Source organism: Podarcis vaucheri (genome assembly GCF_965113315.1).
Source record: "Podarcis vaucheri genome assembly, chromosome: 13".
Taxonomy (NCBI): domain Eukaryota; kingdom Metazoa; phylum Chordata; class Lepidosauria; order Squamata; family Lacertidae; genus Podarcis; species Podarcis vaucheri.
In genome coordinates, this window is record NC_138751.1 from 25650754 (window position 1) to 25673207 (window position 22454).

The 22454-nt window shown below is 40.5% G+C and overlaps 1 protein-coding gene across 1 annotated transcript; it reads left to right on the forward strand.

Moving 5' to 3' along the window:
- Window positions 1–5277: 5277 nt before the first annotated feature.
- LOC309517469 (olfactory receptor 14I1-like) lies at window positions 5278–6267 on the forward strand (the record flags this gene model as incomplete). Its single annotated transcript, XM_082196701.1, has 1 exon — window positions 5278–6267. One exon carries the CDS (start codon window positions 5278–5280, stop codon window positions 6265–6267), a length of 990 nt encoding a protein of 329 aa, XP_082052827.1.
- Between the last annotated feature and the right edge of the window lie 16187 nt (window positions 6268–22454).

Sequence of the window (22454 nt, forward strand, 5' to 3'; positions counted from 1 at the left end):
TCACTTGTTTTTAACTCATTGTTGTGTATGTCATTATAGGGATGTTATAATGTTTTTTGTTTTCTTTTTATGTCACAACTTGCACATATGGCAATCAGCATTCAGAATGACCCTTGGGTGGCCACAGATTCCCTCTTGTGCTATGATTTCACATCCCAGCACTTCTTTTGACATGCAGTCTCCATTTTGCAGATGTGGGATTGGAGCCAAAAGTGGAGGAATGGGAAGACTGGAGAGACAAAAGGTCATTGGGAAAGAGCAGGTGCGACACACTCAAAGGTGTTTTCTATTGTGTTTCATTCCTTAAAAAATGAGGTGAAATGTTTTATCTATAGCCTTTATAAAGAAGTGGGAAAGTGTGACTAGAATAAGCTTGCCATAGTCAAAATATATGAAGAGATAAAACAGTGCAACGTGCATTAGTACTCCAAATGAAGATGGGGGATTTTATACCAAGATTGGGGTGTCCCAACATGTAGCCTACAAGGCCGTTTTTGGGAGCCCTAGCCAGGGCATCCTGTGTGGGTGAACTGGTAGCACTGCTCTAAATCTGGTGCTGCCCCCCACCCACCAGTGTCAGGAAGGAGCAAGCAGAGAGCTAGGTGAGAGCTGCCCCCAAGTCCCCAGAGTGCTGCTTCTGGTAAGTTGGAGGGCCTCCTCATTGCCTCCTGTTCACACAGATCAATGACCTGGCTGGGGGCTAGAAAAGGGGGAATCAGTGGGCTGGCAAGGAATGACAATTTGGGGCGATCAGGCTAGGTAGATCTTGGCTGTGCAGAAAATAACTGTCTGGTGGGAAGAGCAAACATGGGCTCTTGTTTATAGATTAGCAAGGGGGGATTTTTTTTTAGATACCCACCTCTAATGTCTCTTACACCCAAAGCACACACACATGTATCAATAAGGAAAGGGGTCCTTGGATTTGTGACTTTCTGCCTCTTCTCTTCACCCCCAGCAGGATGGACAGGGAGAAGGATAGTCAGAAGTGCAACTGCATGAGAGGGATGGAATGTGGTGGTAATTGTTTTGTGGTTACTTTGATTCCTCTTCCATATGCTCAGATCTTTCAGGGGTTGGATTCTCTCTCACACACACTGATCCTGGATTCTCCCACATTTTTGTGTTTTGCATCTATCTATTGGTAAGGGAGTCACCCTGAGTATGCAGATTAAATTTATTTAATAAACGAATAAATACATTAAACCATTATATTGTGTGTGGCATATATTAAATAGTATTAACTCTATTGTGAACACTTTAATTAATGACATGAAAATTTAATTCAGTGTGTGGTCTGTGGTTTCGGTATCAGCTCTTGTGTCCCACTTGGTTTGAAAGGCTGGACTGCCCTGCTTTAGATCCTCAGTTGTGGGAGTCAAATGCAACCCCTTAGACTCCTCTACGTGGCTCTTGGGACACTCCACAGGCTACAAATCTTCACCAGTCACACAATCTCCCCATGCCTGCTTCACACCTTCCTGAATTGTTTTGCCTGACTGAAATGTGTCCTTGAGCTCTGTTAATGCCTCTCACTTGTCAGGATGGAGGATAGAGAGGGTAGTGTGAGTGTATAGAATCTAGCCTACTTTGCAAATGTAAAATTCACATTTATCCCTGCATCTAGTTTTATCTCTGGCACTGTCCAGCAGTGGCACCTGGTCCTGGTCCAGGATGTAATGTGGTCCTTGACTGAAGAAGGTTCCCAATCCCCTAGACATCCTCATCCTTTCAACACATAGTTGGGGAGTGGAGTTGCACTCCAGGACTGGCATCACATTTGCTGCATAGCCCCTCCTTCTGGCATCCATATGTACAGTGTGAAAATCAACACCTTCACCACAGTTGTGACTAGTAGAGGGGTCAGTCCTGGTTGGGGTTGGCAACATTGTCTTGGGTGGAAGGAGCAAAGGAGATACAAGTTCACTTTCCTTCACCCATCTCCTGAATGTATATAGATAAATAGGGTTTTAAACCCCTAATTAAACATTGGCCCCACGCTGAGCTTATTCTGGACTGGATCCAAGGCAGCACAGGGCAGTGGTTCCCAGGCAGACACAGAGCAGGTCATCCTGATGGCTCCCATATTGAAGCCATGGGGCAGAGGAGAGGGCTAATATATTTTGACAGTTCCTGCCACAACCTGCACTGTGGTGGGTTACCTCTTTACAAAAGTATGCTGCTGGGACTGGGTGAGTGGCCATTTCTGATTCCACCCATTGCTGAAAGATTGCTCAGCAGTAGTCAATGGGGCAGCATGGTAGGATGGGGAAATTAGAGGTCTGCTGAGGAATGCCTGCAAATGCTTACAAACACAGGCAGAAATATTAGCAAACTGAAATTAGCTAATAGGCATATATCTTCTGGTTCGCCAGAAGTGGCTTAGTCATGCTGGCCACATGACCCGGAAGCTGTACGCCGGCTCCCTTGGCCAATAAAGCGAGATGAGCTCCACAACCCCAGAGTCGGTCACAACTGGACCTAATGGTCAGGGGTCCCTTTACCTTTACCTTTACCTTTATGTACCTTCTGTCCTCCATTTTTTCAAAAAAAATGTTGAACCAAATAACAAGTTGAATGCATTTCCTGAATGTCTCTATTGCTAGTCTCTGGTGAACTCCAGGGAGCAAATCTCTAGGAACACAAAACAGATATTAGTACAATCTCCTCCCCATGTTGAAGAGGTGATTACTGGCATCAAAGCCTGATTGATTTTCATATATTTTCATGAATGACTATCCAAATACAGTTAGCTGAAGTCAATAGAAGAGAAAGTGCTTTTGAAGGTAAGAGAAAAATAATAATTTATATAGTTAAAATATTACTTAACACCATAGGAGTTACTTAATTGATCTCACATGTATATTCTCTAAAGTTACTATTTAGGAAAATACTGCATTGAATCTGTCCACACACACCCTTCTTTCTGGACACTGGAATATTTTTGGCATTTTATTCTTCACAAAAAATGTGAAATCTTTTACTGAAAAAAACAATGTATTATACAATGTAGGACCACAATGAACAAAACAAAAGCTGCCTTCAAAATTCCAAACTAGATTTATGTTCTCAGTGAATTTGGGGATTCCTCTAGATAATTATTTTTTTAAAAAAAAAACTTAGTGGGGAACAGTGGGGAAGATGAAATTGGTTTCCTTAAGATTTCCAACATTTCTTAGTAGAATTCCATAGACCAATTGCTTGTTTGTGGATTTTGCAAGCATAGCATTCAAAATAAATTCAAGGATTCTCCTCAGGCAAAATTTATAAGGAATGTAATGGGAAATCAAAATGTTTTTTACACGGCTAGTGAAATTTCTGAGTATTAATTGGAGTTTATGCAACTTTTGTAAATACAGTATGACTGTGTACATTAATTGCTTTTCTAGTGCTTTGATGCTAGGATGCTTATCATATGTAAAGCCTGAAAAATCATTAATTTTCAACGTATCGTGGTTTCCATGGAACAGACCTTTCCCATTTTGGTTCTGTTGTAGTCTCATGCACAATTAGCTGGAACTTAGAACTTATGCACACTTACATTTTGCCCTACTCTTTTCAGGAACAAGCCAACACTTTAAAGCTCCATATCCAAGCACTCTCTCTTTCGCCCCTGAGCTTTGCCCATGAAAATCTACTCTTTAAAGCTGAAGTGCAACAAATGGCAATTTGGCTTTTCCATGGATTGCTGTTTGCTGCTACTTAGCTTTACAGAGCAAGTTTACATGGGAAATACTCCTGAGCAAAAAAAAAAAAAAAGAATGCTCAGAGCTTTAAAGTGCAGATTGTGCCTGGAAAGACTGGAGGAAAGTTAAGTGTGGATAAATCCTTACCTACAAAGTAAGCATACGTAGCTAACCACTGTATGTCATTCAGCTGCAAGAAACAGTTTCATCGTGTCCAGAACTTTTATGCCTTATTTCCTCACTTTCCTTTGACTGTTTAACTATCTCCATTCTTTGACCACAAATATAAAGTATTTTTTGCCAATGTCGTTTTCCTCAGATATTTTCCCCCTCAGAAATGACTTGCTGTGGAGGATGGGAAGTGCTGATTTTCAACTGGGGGGAGATACAAATAATCATTTGGTGTGCAAATAGAGGCTGTGTGGGGTTAACAGCATAAATCTAAGGGGTCTTAGAGGTTTCACCGTTTTGGGGGAGACAAATTGACTTTGACTGTGTTCAGCTCTTGTTTTAGGCATATTATGGAGATGATGATGATGATGTTGTTGTTGGCAATGATCATTATACCCTGCACACCTGGGTGGAAAGAATCAGTGGCAGTCAACCAGCAATTTGTCTACCTGAGTTAATGGAAGTGGTCTCGGAGTTGGAGTTGGAGACCTCCAGGATGATTGTGCTGGGGAAATTCAATACCCATCAAAAGACTAGCTTGTTTGTGCTGGTTCAGGGCTTCATGGCCACTATGGCAGCTATGGGGCTGTTCCAATATGTCATTACTACATCACATTCATCAGGACATATTCTGCATTTGGTCCTGACAGCCATGCGGGAGGGCAATGATCTGAAACATCTTAACCCTTATCATGGTCATGTTTTTTCCTGTTGAGATTAAACAATTTAGTAGCTCTTTCCCTTGGAAAGGGCGGCTATTAAAATGTGCACCCCCAATTGTAGTGGCTTCTGGTGAATTTCTGAAGGTTTATGGGAACGATAGCTGCTCCTTCCAAAGCCATAGTTGATCTATGGAACCGAGAAATAACAAAGGCCTTTTCCAACGGGCAGAATTCTTGTAGCTCCTTGGTTTACATTTGAGCAGAGGTATAGGTAGGTAGTTGCAAGGTAGATTAAATGTAAGTGAAGAAAATCTCAATATGACCTTATTGGACACAAATGACACTGCTGGGAGCCATAATGAGGAAATTTTGTGCCATTAGTATGTGGATGACACTTGGGTTTATCACTTTGTTCCATCTAAAACAGGAGATGTGGTTCAGGCGCTATACCGGTGCTTGGAGACAATGATGGGCTGGATGTGGGCCAATAAATTGAAGCTGAATCTTGAAAAGACAGAGGTGATATGTGCTCTGAGTTCTCAAGTCTAGGAGATTGGGGAATGGCCTGTTCTGGAAGGAGGAGGTCTATAGTTTGGACATGCTTCATTGTCACTGGACGTTCAGTTAGCCTCAATGATTAGGCACAACTATTTCTAGCTCTGTTTTATTTGTCTCTTATAGCACTTCTTAGACAGCATTATATTATTACAATATTCTGTTGAAATTATGAGATACCACTTCTGATTCTTTTTACAGATAGCATGGATGTTAGCAAGGATCAAGACATAGCTAACCAAACTACTGTTTCAGAGTTTCTGCTTCTGGAATTCTCAAAAGTTCAGAAATTACAAAGTCTACACAGCATCCTGTTCCTGGTATTGTATTTGGCAACTGTAACAGGGAATCTTTTAATAATCTCTGCAGTAGCCTTTGACCACCACCTGCACACCCCAATGTATATCTTCCTGTTGAACTTGGCCATGCAGGACCTGGGCCAGGTTTCAGTCATCATCCCCCAATCCATGGCCAATTCCCTCATGAATACTAGACACATTTCTTATTCCGGATGTGTTGGTCAAGCCCTATTCTTCACCTTCTTCTTATCTACTGATTTTTTCCTCCTCATAGTTATGGCCTATGATCGGTATGTTGCTATCTGTAATCCACTGCAATACCAGGTGGTGATGAACAGGAGAGCCTGCACTGAAATGATCCTTACTGTATGGATCACTGGGTTTCTTTATGCAGGTTTGCACACTGTCAGCACTTTTGCAACTCCTTTCTGCTCTAATGTTGTCAATCAGTTTTTCTGTGAAATCCCACAGTTAGTAAAGCTTTCCTGTTCTAAGAAAAATCAGATTGAAACTGGAGTTCTGCTCTTGTTTTCTCTCATTGGGCTAGGCTGTTTTATATTTGTTCTTGTGACATACATACAGATTTTTAGTGCAGTGTTAAGGATGACATCTGCACAGGGAAGACAAAAGGCCTTCTCTACCTGCCTTCCACATCTCATGGTATTTTCCACATTTATGGTCACAGGCTTGTTTTCCTATTTGAGTCCCATGACTAATACAGCAACACATTTAGATTTAATTTTTACAGTGATATATTCCATGGTCCCACCTTTGCTGAACCCACTTATTTACAGCATGAGAAACAAAGAGATCAAGGCTGCTTTGTCTAATTTGTTAAGACTAAGGACCACTTCCAATAATATATTATTTAGTTTTCTTCTCTGTGTGTGGATTTAAGTGGCACCCTGATTTTTCACATTAGTATCAATAGGACCAAAGTGAAACTAACATAATTTATCCAATCAAATTTCTCTAAATAATAATAATAATAATAATGCATGTCAACACTCTTCACTTCATCACAATTACAGATGGAGATTTAAAAAACATTTTTTTTACTGAGAAACTACCCAGGTCACACTTTTCAAACCAAAGTCTGGAATTAAATAAAGCTGTTGTTCAAAATGTGCACTTATTTTATTTTTTTCATGCAGTTCTCAAACCCTATTTCTCCCACTAAAAAAAAGTAACCATAGGGCAAAAGTTGGAGCATTACCACTGACACTTATTTTGAAGAACAGAACATGACACTTAGGGCCAAACTAGTTGTGATACTAAATATGTATTAGGAATCAGTGTGTGTGTGTGTGTGTGTGTGTGTGTGTGTGTTTGTGTGTGTGTGTGTTTAATTAGTAGCATGGCAGATTTGAGGTCTGCTACATTTGGGGAGGAGAGTTTTAACTCCTTCCCCACCTACACATTCCTACCCATCCCCAGTGTTTCCCTTCCCCAAGTTGCTTTTGGCTTATAAAGGAACATTCTCATATAAGCCAATGGAAACATTCCTTCCAGGACCTTTATCAGGACCTTGACCTTTGATGAAAGACATTAACCCTCTCTTTCCTGTGTGTTGCAGTCCTAATGAAAGCCATTCCCTTCCACACCTGCAATTGACAGCTGCTTGGTTCAGTGCTTAGATAGAAATTTGAAATCATTAACTCTATTCAGTCATGTGTTGAAATGATTATTTTAGTATTCTGCTGCCTGTTATTATGCTTTTTAAAAATGTAAAGGTAAAGGACCCCTGACAGTAAAGTCCACTCGCGAACGACTCTGGGGTTGCAGTGCTCATCTTGCTTTACTGGCTGAGGGAGCCAACGTTTGTGTGTAGACAGTTTTTCTGGGTCATGTGGCCAGCATGACTAAGCTGCTTCTGGAAAAACCAGAGCAATGCATGGAAATGCCATTTACCTTCCCGCCGGAGTTGTACCTATTTATCTATTTGCACTTTGGTGTGCTTTCAAACTGCTAGGTTGGCAGGAGCTGGGACCAAACAAAGAGAGCTCACCCCGTCGTGGGGATTCGAACCACCAACCTTCGGTTTGGCAAGCCCTAGGCTCAGTGGTTTACACCACAGCGTCACCCGCGTCCCTTCATTATGCTTTGTAATATGTTTTTATTATTGATGCTCCATAACGTGTTCTTAGTGCTATCCCTGGTCCTGAGATCTTTTGATAAAGGGTGTTATAAACAGTAATATAATAATAATGTGTTCAATTCACCAGCTAGAGTGCACACATTATCTCTGTAGAGACATTAGAGCATATCTGTATAAAAATTCTATGACCAACCACAGTTTAAGGGGAAAGTTTTGCTGTTGGTGAAATGTGTTGACAAATGCAATGGTGTGATGGACATCTGCAATTTGGTGAATGTTAACCTTCATTGACAATTCCAGCCATTTTAGGAGACAACATAAAATTTCAGAAATTTCTGCAACCTTGTAGGAAGTCACACTTCAACTAATTAAATAATTTATAAAGGTAATGTATCTTTATAAAATCTTGGTAAACAATGTAAACACACTTTGTGACATGCTTATTTCTTACATTAAGACTGTACTCTTATGGACAGTTACCTGGGACTATTAACCATTGAACTGAATGGGACTGACTTCAGAGTAGATGCATATTGTATTGTGACATAATGCATTCCAAGAAGCACCACTCCAGGAAAACAACAAAATGCATCCTCACTGCAATCATTTATGAGTCAGTGTCAATACATATCATACAAAAAGCAATGAAAATTTTCATTATATTTTCAATGAAAATTTTCAATTAAATTTTCAATGAAAATTTTCATTATATAAACAGCTGATTAAGAAACAATAGGACTACAGAGCTGGATGGTTGCCTATGTTACAAATAAAACAGGAACCAAGAATATATATTAATTAAGAACAGTTACTGATAAAATAATGACTTGTTTTATCATGTATTATTTGTGTTAGCTGTGTGGAACACATTCATAAAAATAAAATGGACTGGATTGAAATATATGGTATCACTGCAGTAAAACCACTGCCCCATTTCAAATCCTAGTGTAGGACCACTGTCCCAACTCAATACATACGATAGTAGATACATTTTTTTCCTAAGGTTCTTGGTTGCTTCCATTATTTCGATTTCTTAGCTGCTCCCTGTGATTCAGCTCAGGCTTCAGCAAAATAATATAGCATTTGGGAGATACAGCCTAGTAACCCAGCACTGGAAGCTAAAATAGAGAAAATCTCCACAGCCACCATGTATTTGCCTTTGGTGCTCAGGTACGTTGGTACAAATGACACCCAAACACTGCAGAACACTAGCATACTAAAAGTGATGAACTTGGCTTCATTAAAACTATCTGGCAACTTCCTGGCTAGGAAAGCCACAGTGAAGCTTATAACAGACAGAAGTCCCATATAGCCCATGACAATGTAAAACATGTTGACATATCCTTCATTACATTTTATGATGATCTTCCCTGCTAGTGACTGCATGTCAACATCTGGAAAGGGGGGAGAGATTCCTAGCCACACTGCACAAATGACTCCTTGAACAAGGGAGCAGGAAAGAACAATTGAACCTGTCATTGTTTTTCCCACCCATTTCCTCATGCTGGATCCTGGCTTGGTGGCCTTGAAGGCCAAAACCACAATGATGGTTTTGGCCAACACAGAAGAAACAGCCACTGTGAAGATGATGCCAAAAGCTGATTGTTGTAGAAGACAGGTCACCTTCTTCGGTTTTCCGAGAAATAAGAAAGAACAGAGAAAGCAAAGCAGGAGAGAGATCAGAAGAATATAGGTGACATCCCGGTTGTTGGCTTTGACTATGGGGGTCTCTTTGTGCTTAATAAAAGTTCCTAGCACCAAAACTGTGATCAGGGAAAGCATAGCTGAGAGTGAAGCTAAACTAATCCCTAATGGTTCTTCATATGACAGAAAGCTCACAGCTCTGGGAATGCATCGATCTTGGCCTTTGCTTGGGTGCTGATTTTCTGGGCATCTGAAACAATTGTCCATGTCTGGGGGGTAGAAAAATATTTTAGTGCCAACTCATGTAAGACCTTTGGGGAAAATATCATAATTACTTCTGAGGTGGATATGCTGCTCACAGAGAGTTCTAGCTTTTCATTCCATGTACAGAATTGGTTATGCGAGAAGACATTTAATATTAAACATAGAATCATAGAATTTTGGAGTTGAAAGGGACCCAAGGGTCATATAGTTCAACCCCCTGTAATGCAAAAATATTTTGCCCAATGTGGGGCTCAAGCCCACAATTTGAAGACTGGGGACTCATCTATACAGTTGCAGATAAAATGTTTTAAATGTGTTGTAAAGTGCAATATACACATGGGACACTAAATGGCGACAGTGAGCTATGCTAAATTTAATTTATTTTTCAAAACTTTTTTTTTAAAAAAAATATTTTCACAACGTTTTTTATATGTGTATATATTCTACCTAAGAGTCTTATGCTCTACCAACCTATAGTCCAGAAAGCTTATGAATAACAGTATGTAGTGATTATTATTATCATTCTTAGAAGTGATTGAATAATATTATTTTTAAGCTAGTTCTTTATACTGATTAATGCACATTTAACCCTTTACTTTGTGTTTTAGCAAATCCTCAAGTGCATTTTTGTCTTTCATGTATTGAATGCTGCCTTGAGCAAGAACAGCAACTCTAAAATAAATAAATAAATAAATTAGTCTGCTGATAGGTTTTTTGCTATAGTTTTTAATTTTCTTTACACACTCTTATTTAATTAATTTGAGTTATTACTGTTATTTTAATTGCTGCAATCCATTCTGAGATGGATTTAGGGCAGACTAAAAATATTCTGCAATAAATAAATACATAGGGCGACAACACACACATAATTCTGCATGTATTCATTGTTGCAGGACATTCTAAGCAGGGTTTCTAAGGTATTTGTAGAATGCAGATAGAAGCAGTTTCAGTGTTTGCCATTTATGGATTCTAAGCTGGAGACACTCATGACAATTTGCGTTGTTTTCATTATGTTGGAGTGATTTCTCTTTCTACATACATTGACAATATACCATATTTTTCGCTCTATAAGACGCATCAGACCACAAGACGTACCTAGTTTTTGGAGGAGGAAAACAAGAAAAAATAATATTCTGAATCTCAGAAGCCAGAACAGCAAGAGGGATCACTGCGCAGTGAAAACAGCAATCGCTCTTGCTGTTCTGGCTTCTGGGATAGCTGTGCAGCCTGCATTCACTCTATAAGAGGCACACACATTTCCCCTTACTTTTTAGGAAGGAAAAAAGTGAGTCTTATAGAGCAAAATATATGGTAGTCTGTGACGGCAATACATGATTCTTGACTAATTGTCTGGGTTGGTCAATTACAGTTAATCATGGAATTCTAGATTTCCCAATAATATTGTCAGATAAAATCTGTTTCACACATCAATGTACCACATGAATTCTCTTATCATTTGATGACCTGCAGATAAATGTGTAAAATGCTTTCATTGACAAAGACTGCATTTGAAGCAAGTACTCAGATTGATGAACCAGTTTCAAGGTGGAGTAAACTTGTTGTAACACCTTGGAAAGATGGCACAAACTTAACACCCTCACCAAGTACTTACAACCATTCAATGGTCTGTTAGATAAATTGGTGGTATGTGCAGCAAATGTTGGTACCACTAACCCTTTTGGTTTGAAATCTCTCCATCTGGGCATGGAACACAATCATAGCAACAAAACTTCACCCCTTCTCTTTTCTTCTTCTGATAACCAGGGTGGCAGGAGTCACAACACAAAGAAATAGGCAGCACCTATCAGCAAAGCAAGGAATATGATGGAATCAATGAGAGGAAAATAATCACCTTTTTTAAAAAAAACAAAATGAGTAAGCTGTTGACTCAGAAAATTCAAATTATATTGAACATTATTACATAGTACACTACTGAGCCCAATAGTTATGTTTCCAGAGAAGATAAATTACTTGTTTTAGTGCATTATTGTATAGAAACAGGCATGACTATAGATGCTAGAAAGACAAGATTTGGCCCTTAAATATGTTTTATTATACATATCCACAGTCTTGCCAAATACAAGGCAATTGTTGTGACTAGACTCAGGGATAAAGAGTTGAGACAAATGAAATGGGTTAAAATGGGGCTACATTTTATTACTAATATGAGAAGTACATAACCTAAAACCTCAACCTTTGGTCAAATATCTTGACAATGGCAAAGGGTATAGTATAGAACTGGAGTCTTGTCACTCCCTTCTGGTGAGTAGAGAGGCCTTCTTGTTCCTGGTGCCCCATGACTCCGGGCACCTGCATCTTAAGAATGTTACATATCCAGCATATGGGCCCATAACCTAGAGTAGCTGTCTTCTGGAAACATTCTTCACCTTCAAAGGTGCCAAATGGTGTTCATCTATTCCCTTTTCTCTCATTAACTTCTCCAGCACCTTCCAAACACATCAACACATTTCTCTGCATCTACCGCTAAACCCCTATCCTAGCATCCAGAAAATGGGGGGGGGGGATGCACAACTTAGCCAACTTGTGGTCCTAAAGTAACTGGAAATGCACATTGTTTACATCATGTGATACTTCTGATGTTACTGAGTGTGAGACAGGATGTCCTACACTGTTCTCAGGGTTGTGTTCTCGGTGTAACTTGACACCTTCCTGTGGTTGCTGCATAGGAGGAAGGAGTGAGTTGTACGGAGGCTGCTGAGAGAGCAGACATGATTTGTACTAGCTCCATGTACAGTGTACAGTCTGTGAATAAAGTAGGATGTTAGACTACTTCCAGACTGTTTCTTTCTTCTGCTGAGATGCAAGGGGAAAGTGAGTGTGCATCTCTCAAAAGGGAGGTGTCGCCAGGGGCAGACCACCAGAGAGAGGCCTCAGAGCCTGGGAACTTCCAGATGCCCCATTTTCTGACTGGAGGAAACAACTGTTTCCATTCAGAGATTGATATATTCAGATTTATATATTTTTTTTACACCTCTCCTTGGTTTCTAAGAAGGGATGTGAGTGGCACTGTGGTCTAAACCACTGAGCCTCTTGGGCTTGCTGATCAAAGGTCAGCGATTTGAAACTTCGCAATGGGGTGAGCTCCTGTTGCTCAGTCCCAGCTCCTGCCAACCTAGGAGTTCAAATATGCCAAAAAGTGCAAGTAGATAAATAGGTATGGCTCCTGCGGAAAGGTAAACAGCGTTTCCCTGCACTGCTCTGGTTTCGGTGTTCCACTGCACCAGAAGCGGCTTAGTCATGCTGGCCACATGACCTGGGAAAAAACTGTCTGCGGAGTGGACAAATGTCAGTTTCCTTGGCCTGTAAAGCGAGATGAGCGCTACAACCTCAGAGTTGTTTGCGACTGGACTTAACTGTCAGGGGCCCTTTACCTTTACCTTTTTTTGTTTCTGGATGCAGTACAAGGCACTGGATTTATCAAGACAAATTATCATCCATTACATGGATCTTGTTATTCAACAAAGGATAGTCTCAAACATTGGCACACCCATATGGAGAATGGAAAGTATGGTAGCTCCCCAAAGCATCTCAAAACTCATACCTGGTTAAAGCTTCCATGCCACACAATTATATCTTCATTGATGACAAGTTTATCTTCCATTGGAGCTTTGTGTTCAAACTTTCCAATTTTCACTCTAAGGAATGAGTTATTTGGGGAAATCACTAGGTTCACTATGTCAAGGTCAGCTTCCATTTCCTTTTTACCATTGAAGGACACAATTTCTTCTGCAGAATTATTAAACACAACGCCTTGAAGAAATGGGTGGAGCTAGTTGAAATGGGTAAAAATGAAACAAAGGGGTAATAACCTATATGTTTGGTGTCTTTGCATTAAAGAAACCTTATACAGAGCCTCTAAGAGGATGAAAGCAAGAATATTCCAAACAACAAAAAACTTGAATCCTATTACCCTAAACCTTAGTAAAAGCAGCAGCAACACAAGACCAAAATAAAAAGACACATATTATCTCAACTAGTCTAAAACAGTGGTGGACAACATTCAACTTTGACTGCAATGACTCTAGTTGGGTGTTAGAGCCCAACAGCACTCAGAGGGGCACAGGTTTCCCATCCTTATTCTATAAGGTGACTCTAAAATATATGAGCAAATTAAAATGTATTTTAGTACAAGAAGAAAAATAAAGTGGGTGGCAGGTGAAGCTTCCTGAATGAGCAATCTTTAGCTGTGGAGCAAGAATGGAAAAGGCCATTTGGAACATTTTTGAAACCTCCATGCTGGGTTTTACAATGTTTTCATTGATTACAGTTGTTTGAAGTTTTATGTAAGTGCAGCCTAAACAACAGCAACAGCTGTTCTGCAATAGCGGAAGATGGGAAATGTACACTTATTACTTGAACTTATATACTCTTTCTCCCCAAGTGGTGCTAAGTTTCTATTAAAGTCATTGGGGTGGTGCAGGTTGGGTGGCATGGTTTGCAAGTGCTGCTGCTGCTTACCCAGGTGGAAAAGGGGAGGAGCAAGGTGAGAGGAGCTCAACATGATGCAAGCATGGTGGCAGGAGTGTTGGATTGGCACTGTGCACACATAACATTAATCTCACCATGCCTCAAGCCTCCCCATCTTAGTACATAGCAGTGGAACTTGCTGTATGGAAGCCAAGTGAGCAACACCTCTTCATCTCCACTGACCACTACTGGCACCTTCCTATGTTTAAGCATAATATTGGAGTATATACTTTATAATGGAATTACAGGAAGACAAAATGGGAAACCATAACAGTTTATCAAAAAATAATGTGCACACCACCATTTCACCAGTTATTCACAGATCAACAGGATATTGGATGTTTGATATTATCTCACTTTGTATTGAGATTTTCTTGATAACAAATGGTTGTCTCCAATTAAGCTTTACACAGAGTAGACCTATTGAAATGAATGTACCTAAACTAGTCATAAACATAGTCATAGGGATGTGGGTGGTGCTGTGGTCTAAACCACGGAGTTTCTTGGGCTTGCCGATCAGGTCGGTGGTTCGAATCCCTGTGACGGAGTGAGCTCCCGTTGCTCAGTCCCAGCTCCTGCCAACCCAGCAGTTCAAAAGCATGCCCCAAAGTGCAAGTAGATAAATAGGAACTGCTCAGTGTTTCCATGTGCTGGTTTCTGTGTTCTGTTGCACCAGAAACAGCTTAGTCATGCTGGCCACATGACCCGGAAAAACTGTCTGCGGACAAACGCTGGCTTCCTCGGCCAGTAAAGCAAGATGAGCACCACAACCCCAAAGTCAACTGTTACTGGACTTAACTGTCAGGGGTCCCTTTACCTTTACCTTTACCAACTAGTCATGTCTATTAATTTGAATGGGTCTACTCTGCATAGGATTATCACTGAATGCAACCAGCAGTAAATTCATTGTAGAAATGCTACCTCCCAAGCCCCAAAATCTTGAAGACTTCTCTTCTTTCTTTTTATTCTGTGAATGGATCTAGATGAATACATTGCATGGAAAGATTGCACCACAGCATAAACAGCATTATAGATGCTGTAGCTGTGGCCAGTCACAGCTATTTCAAAGAGAGATCCAGGAAGACTTTCTAGCCTTTCCTCCCCTGTACATTCACTACCACCCTCCATCAGATCCTGGGAATTTGGAAATGAGCAGCCAAATATTTGCTCACAGAAGTCCTTGAAAAAGCTGTTTTCTTGTGTCCTGCAAAGTTTTATATTCTGAAGAAATTCCTTAAAGCTTGGAAGCTCGTGTGAGTGTGCTGTGAACAAAATAGCACCTTGGAACACTTGCAAATTTGCTTGGGCTTGAATGCTTGTTAATGCAACATCGATCTGGGCTGTCATGATCCACAGCTTTCTCCAAGACATCATATTTTCTTTATATACAAGATCTGCTATAAGAATTAACCATGAAATGATCATAGTTTCTCCATAGACAATCAATGTATTAGCTGTGCTATTTGTCAAATGTTGGTTAATATTGAAGGCCATAGTGTTCATTTGGTTTCCTGTATGCCAAGATGCTTGCTTTGGAATTCTTTCTGCAAAGGCTGAACAGATGCCATTCTGAGAAAGCATTGGTTCCAACACCTGCAAGAACTGTTCTCCACTATCATCATTCACAGCAAATAGCCCAACCCACATCCATCCAAAATGCTGAAGTAATCGGAGAATCCCCAGGTACTGATGAGATTCATTTGGAATCATGCGGTAAAAGGAAGATAGTTGCATGGTATCACTTTTCCCTGGGGCAAAGGAGCCATATGTCAGCTATTAAAAAAAATTAAAAATGTTCTTATTTCAGTGGTGCCTTTGTGATGGAAAACTTGTCAGTTTCAATTTCTAATTTTTCCACTTTTAATATCAGTTCTTCACATTTCCACACCAGATTTTTTAAAAAAATAGTCCGCATGAAAATTCATCAGCAATTTAGTGACTTCTCTAATATGCACATTTTTGTATGCAATGTTGCCTAATATATCCAATTTTTTAAAAGCAAATTCCCTTTAATTACGTAATCATTTTTGTAAGCAACTTTCAGTAATATATGCATTTGTATGTGTGCACATATTTGAGCACATTACTTTGCTGAAGAACTGCATTGCAAAACTTGCAGATGTGCAAATTTCAAAAGATGACTGTGCTTCCATTTGCATATGGTTTCAGAAAGTGCAGATTAGGTAAATTTGCTGTTAAATACAAATCAACAAATTTTCTCCCCCATCACGAGCCATGCATTAGTAGAGATGTGCATGGGACTGCTTTGAATGTAAAAGAATTTCCATGAAAACAATGCACTATCACTGTAAAATAAAGCAACTTGAAATAACAGCAGCTATTGCAATAGCATAAAAGCAGACTGTGGGGTACAATTTATGGGGGGGGGGGAGAGAGAAGGAAGACTTCCAAGATGTCAGATTCTATTCCATGGCACCTGTTTTCCTAGTCTGTCTGAAGACATGCCTCATCAGGATATGTTCTATAATCATCACACAATATTTTGTTTTTCTGTGAACCATGCCTCTCTTTCTGTATGGTCTTTTAGAGTCCCCCAATCTCCATGCACAAATCCTACCTGTGGAATCTTGTAGAGACCTAATATGTCTGATATGTGAAAGGAGATGTCTGAGCCAAGGCCACCAATGACAGCCATCAGGTTTTTTGGCAAGTCACACCTGTAGTTGGGGGGAAATCTACGCAAATTGAAAAGCAGGTCCAGAGTGGTACGATAGGTCATCATCAGACTGTAATAGCTGTCATAGATGTGGAAACCAAGTGTGATATTATGCAAGATCTTTGGATTCTCATTGATCTCATTCACAGCAAACGCCAAGGCTAGGATGTGCTGATATAACTTTGCCACCACTCTGCAAATGGAGTTACATTCTCTTTCACAAGAGGATTCTACAATTCATATGAATCATTTTCGCACTGCGATGGCCCACACTACATTTCATTAAGACAAGTCTATACACACAAATGTCATAAATTTGTTAGAGTTAAATGGGAGGGGAGTAAACGTCAGAGAAAAACCAAAATGGTGATCAGAGGAAGAAAGATCAAATGATAACAAGATGGATGGTAGAGCAGTGCAACACTGAGAGAATTGGTGAAGTACAACTTAAAAGCTGCATTGAATTATTTAGTCGCAATGAATGTATGGTGCTTTCTTTTATGAATCAGAGCTTTGGTTTGCCTTCTCTACCTAGAGGTGATCCTCCAAGGTGTTAGAAAATGATTTCTGTGAGCTTTGTTACCTGATAAGCTTTCAAGTGGTGCTGCCTAGGATTGTACCTTTTATATGCAAACAATGTGCATCATCAGTGACTATTTCCAATCCACCCGCCATGGAAATGCCCTGAGAGAGAGCTCTCCTCTACTCAACCAGATATATATGGTGATTTATTTGGCTTTCTATTGACTTGCTGCTTTAAACAACTACAATGAATACTGTGTCCACTATTAGTTTGTGCTCTATTTAAAAGAAAATGCATTAAAAATATACTTTTCTGAAGTAAATTATACTATACTGTCATTCCTAGCGAGGGCCATTTAAGGGAGAAGGAAAAACAAACAAAATACTTCTCATCTTTTTCTACTTAAGCTAGTCTCCTGATCTGACACCCATCAGTGTTTTCAAACATCTTTTTCATGTTTATCCAAAGTGGAGAAAAATCTGGATTTGCACCAGCCTGTCTCCCTATAAGTATAAGGGAAACCATATGATGACTTCCACATCTAAGTGCTGTCCCAGACCTTTCCCTCTTTTACTGTGGGTCTTTAAAATCCTTGCAAAGTGCAAAATGTTCGAGATAAACCCAGAGACATGGACATTTAATGGAAGGAAATATCCACAATTTTGTTCTGGTGTGGACAAGTGCTTAGTTTCTTTCCTTTTGAAATCTAAGTTCACTACTTCCTATATAACTTATTCCATCAGCTTTGCTATCTTCATGTCTGATTTTCCTCATGTCCACATGTCTTTGCAGGCAACATTTTCAAACATGAGGCTTTCTGCTTACTTATTTATTTAGGCTTTAATTTCTGATATTCTTTTTAGAGTTATGGTACCTTATAAATATTATGCCTGCCTATATGCAAATGTGGTGTATGTAAAGAAAACATGACCCTCTGATTCCAAGACAGGAAGAATTTTTCATCAAGGGAGGAGGAAATGTGGATATACTGTGAAGAAGTAAGGACAACAGAAGAATTAAAAAGTCAGTGATTGAGAAAGATAGGAGCTCTCTTTGGGCATTCAGGCCAGACACATAAGCACAAAAAGTATGTTGGTGTGTGAACGAGGTGTCCCTTCTCCAAGGGAGGCTGGGTGTGCAACCACTTCAGCACTGACATTTATATATTTAGCATGATGATCTGAAGGGGGCTTGCAAGTGTGTTTTCCTGAAAAGTAAAAGTAAGGGATCTTGATCCCAAAGAGGCTTTCAAATATATCAGACAAACATGCTAACAGGCCCACATTGGACCTTTTCATAATATACATGGTGGTCAGGAAAGGAGGTTGTGTGCATTCCCTGTCCCTCTAAACTCATTTGCTGCAATTCACCCCATACATACATTGTTTGAGAAGTCTATTTCTTGCATTACTCACACTTGAACATCAAACTCATCCTGGGAAGGGTGTTTGCTGAAGAGAACATCTGAAGAAATGTAAATTATCTGAGAAGCAATTCCACCAATGAGAAGGCTACCTGATTGATACCACTCATGTGGAATATGGAGAGGATCGTTCATACGGCACTTCATGGTATCAACATTGAATATCATGTGAGATAGCAGAAGCAGCAACACCACTGGTCTCACCATTTTGACAGCAAGGCTTGTCTCTAGACACAAACTCCCGTGTCCTTCTATAGCAGCAGCTTGTTACATGGAACAGGCTACAGTTTATGATGGCTTATTCTGTCAATAGGCTTCCTGAAGATAATTTCTCCCCCCATTGGTAACAGAATACTAGTACTTGAATTGTCATGTCTCAACTATAACATAAAAAAGACAAACAGACACTCTGTTCTCAGTTTGTTCTCAAACAAAACAAAAACAAAAACAGAGAGAGCCCAGAGCACAACTCCTAGATCTCAATGGTATAGGAGTTTTTATAGGCTTTCTTGTCGATTTTTCTTCTGGAAAGCCGCAGGAGATGAGAAGTAATGATAATGATTAGTGACTGTTAATTATAGGGGAGATAACGAACTGTCAGGAGTCCAGGTTCCCAGCTTGATAACACAGTAAGCACAGGATTTATTGCAAATAATAATAATAATAAAAAAAAATCAACAGATAGCTCCGGACGGCTCTAACAAAGCCTCCAGCATCATTACTCAAGATAACCCTTCTAAAGAGTCCTTCCGAGATCTACAGAAGATATTGAACTTATGACTCTCACGTCTCTTGTTTTGCTTCCTGTCTAACAACCCTCCCATTCACCAGCTTTTTGGACTAATTGTCTTAGCTCCAACCTCTTCCAAACTATCTCCTTGCCTGTTTGCGCCTAACTGATCTTCCAGAGAGCTTTGGCTATGTTCTGGCTCGCTCTCCGTTGTTCCCTTGGCAATCGGCATTCCAATGCCTGTGGGAGTTGCACTGGGCACTGTTCAGCCTGCTGCAGATCTAACTCTCTCTGTTCTGCAGCAGGCTGTGGAGTTTCACTAGGAGCTGCCTCATTCCTGTCACAAACTCTGCAAAGGATGGGGTCTGAGTGACACCACTGCTAGAAAGCTCTCCCACTGCTTCTCACTGCTTCCCACTGCTACCCTTTCAATTATATGAGAATTATTAATGTATACCTCCTCCCCCCCCAGTCTTTCACTTGTCCCACTGCTTTTCCCTGGGAAAACCTGAGCTTTACTGCTGAATCAGAGCAAACATTATTTGGGTTTTCCATAGATTGACATTTCATCTGTTTTAGTGTCAAGGAGCAGGTTTCCACATGGAAAATGGCAAGGCAAACAGAAAACTGCAGAGGCCCATGCTTAGATAATAAATAATAATAATAATAATAATAATAATAATAATAATAATAATAATTTATTATTTGTACCCCGCCCATCTGGCTGGGTTTCCCCAGTCACTCTGGGCGGCTTCCACAGAAACCAAAAAACACTAAAATATCATACATTAAAAGCTTCCCTGAATAGGGCCGCCTTAAGATGTCTTCTGAATGTCAGGTAGTTGTCCATCACCTTGACATCCAATGGGAGGGCATTCCACAGGGCGGGCGCCACCACCGAAAAGGCCCTCTGCCTGGTTCCCTGTAGCTTCGCTTCTCGTAATGAGGGAACCGCCAGAAGGCCCTCGGCGCTGGACCTCAGTGTCCGGGCAGAACGATGGGGGTGGAGACGCTCCTTCAGGTATACTGGGCCGAAGCCGTTTAGGGCTTTAAAGGTCAACACCAGCACTTTGAATTGTGCTCGGAAATGTACTGGGAGCCAATGTAGGTCTTTCAAGACCGGTGTTATGTGGTCTCGGCGGCCGCCCCCAGTCACCAGTCTAGCTGCCGCATTCTGGATTAGCTGTAGTTTCCGAGTCACCTTCAAAGTTAGCCCCACGTAGAGCGCATTGCAGTAGTCCAAGCGGGAGATAACTAGAGCATGCACCACTCTGGCCAGACAGTCCGCGGGCAGGTAGGGTCTCAGCCTGCGTACCAGGTGGAGTTGGTAGACAGCTGCCCTGGATACAGAATTGACCTGCGCCTCCATGGACAGCTGTGAGTCCAAAATGACTCCCAGGCTACGCACCTGGTCCTTCAGGGGCACAGTTACCCTATTCAGGACCAGGGAGTCCTCCACACCAGCCCGCCCCCTGTCCCCCAAAAACAGTACTTCTGTCTTGTCAGGATTCAACTTCAATCCATTAGCCACCATCCATCCTCCAACCGCCTCCAGGCACTCACACAGGACCTTCACCGCCTTCACTGGTTCTGATTTGAAAGAAAGGTAGAGCTGGGTATCATCTGCATATTGATGGACACCCAGTCCAAACCCCCTGATGATCTCTCCCAGCGGCTTCATATAGATGTTAAAAAGCATGAGGGAGAGGACAGAACCCTGAGGCACCCCACAAGTGAGGGCCCAAGGGTCTGAACACTCATCCCCCACCACCACTTTCTGAACACGGCCCAGGAGGAAGGAGCGAAACCACTGTATAACAGAAAGCAAAGGACAAGTGGAAAACCACTTGAACTCATGCTTCCTCGGCACAGGACAGGTGGAAGTGTGGACAAGTGATAGGTCTCAATACAAGCCTTAGTCCATACTGAATAGTGTTCTCGAAGCTCATGAATTTGACCAAACTGCGGGAGGCAAGACAGGAGTGCCTGGCGTGCTCTGGTCTGTGGGGTCACGAGAGTCAGACACAACTAAATGACTAAACGACAACAAGATAGTGGTCATCATGATACCTTATGTTGAATTATTCTTTGGTGTAATAGTTGGTAGACTTTTCACAGCTGAGATTGCCTCAAGCTCCATGTCAAGTGTTCACTGAGTGACAAACCCAGGTTTGCTAAAGCAAATCAAAACAGAAAAAAAGACCCTGGCTATTCAAACAAAAAAATAAAATAGAAGGGACTTGTTAAATAAACTGCAAATAATAAATATGTTATCATTCAGCCTATTTATTGATGAAACCTGGTGGTTACATTGCCAATGAATATTTAATATTTGCAATATTTAATACAAACAATTCATAAGAAAAAATGCTGTGTCTTCTCATAAGTGAAAGAAAAAAACAAAAATCAGGGAACCAGAAAAGTACAAATTTAACACAGTGGTATGAATGAGAAAGACGAAGTCAACACAGTACAGGAAATATTCTCAGTGTTATTCAGGAGATTTCTATGAACACCTGCAATGTCAGCTGCATTATGCTTCATTAAATGATTAATATCATTTGCAATAATTTGGATATTCAAACATGGAACCAATGCTTATAAACGACTTCTGTTTTCTTCTGCCATGTTGTTTGAGTTAAAAAAGGTCAACATATACCAAGGATGCATATCATAGTATCCCTGCAGACTGGGGGAAAAACAGAGGGGGAAAGCCCACAAATGTATCCAAAATGAATTTTTGCTACTTGAACTAGGATTATAGAAATACCTACTGCCTTCTCCAATACAGTGGCATACTGCCTTTAAGACTTTTTAAAGAAATGTAAGTTGTTTCCTTCACCATATTTAGTGTACATTCATTCCATAGGTTAACTATATACTGTATGGTCCAGAAGGAGTTCTGGTATGCATCCTTTTAGGGAGCACTCTTATAGCAACATCCACCTACATGAGTCAGGTCAGGATCCCACAGATCTCCAGATGAGCCACGAGGCTCTTTGTGCATCTATGTTATTACATCAGGCTAAACCTAACAGCCTGAGCCAAGCCCTGTGTATCATAAGCTGGTGTAAGTACCCAAAACGAGTGGCTGGGGAAGCCCAGCCAGATGGGCAGTGTATAAATAATTTATTATTATTATTATTATTATTATTATTATTATTATTATTATTATTAATAATAATAATTATTATTATTATTATTATTAAGATGGGGGTTACAGACTAGAGATAAAGG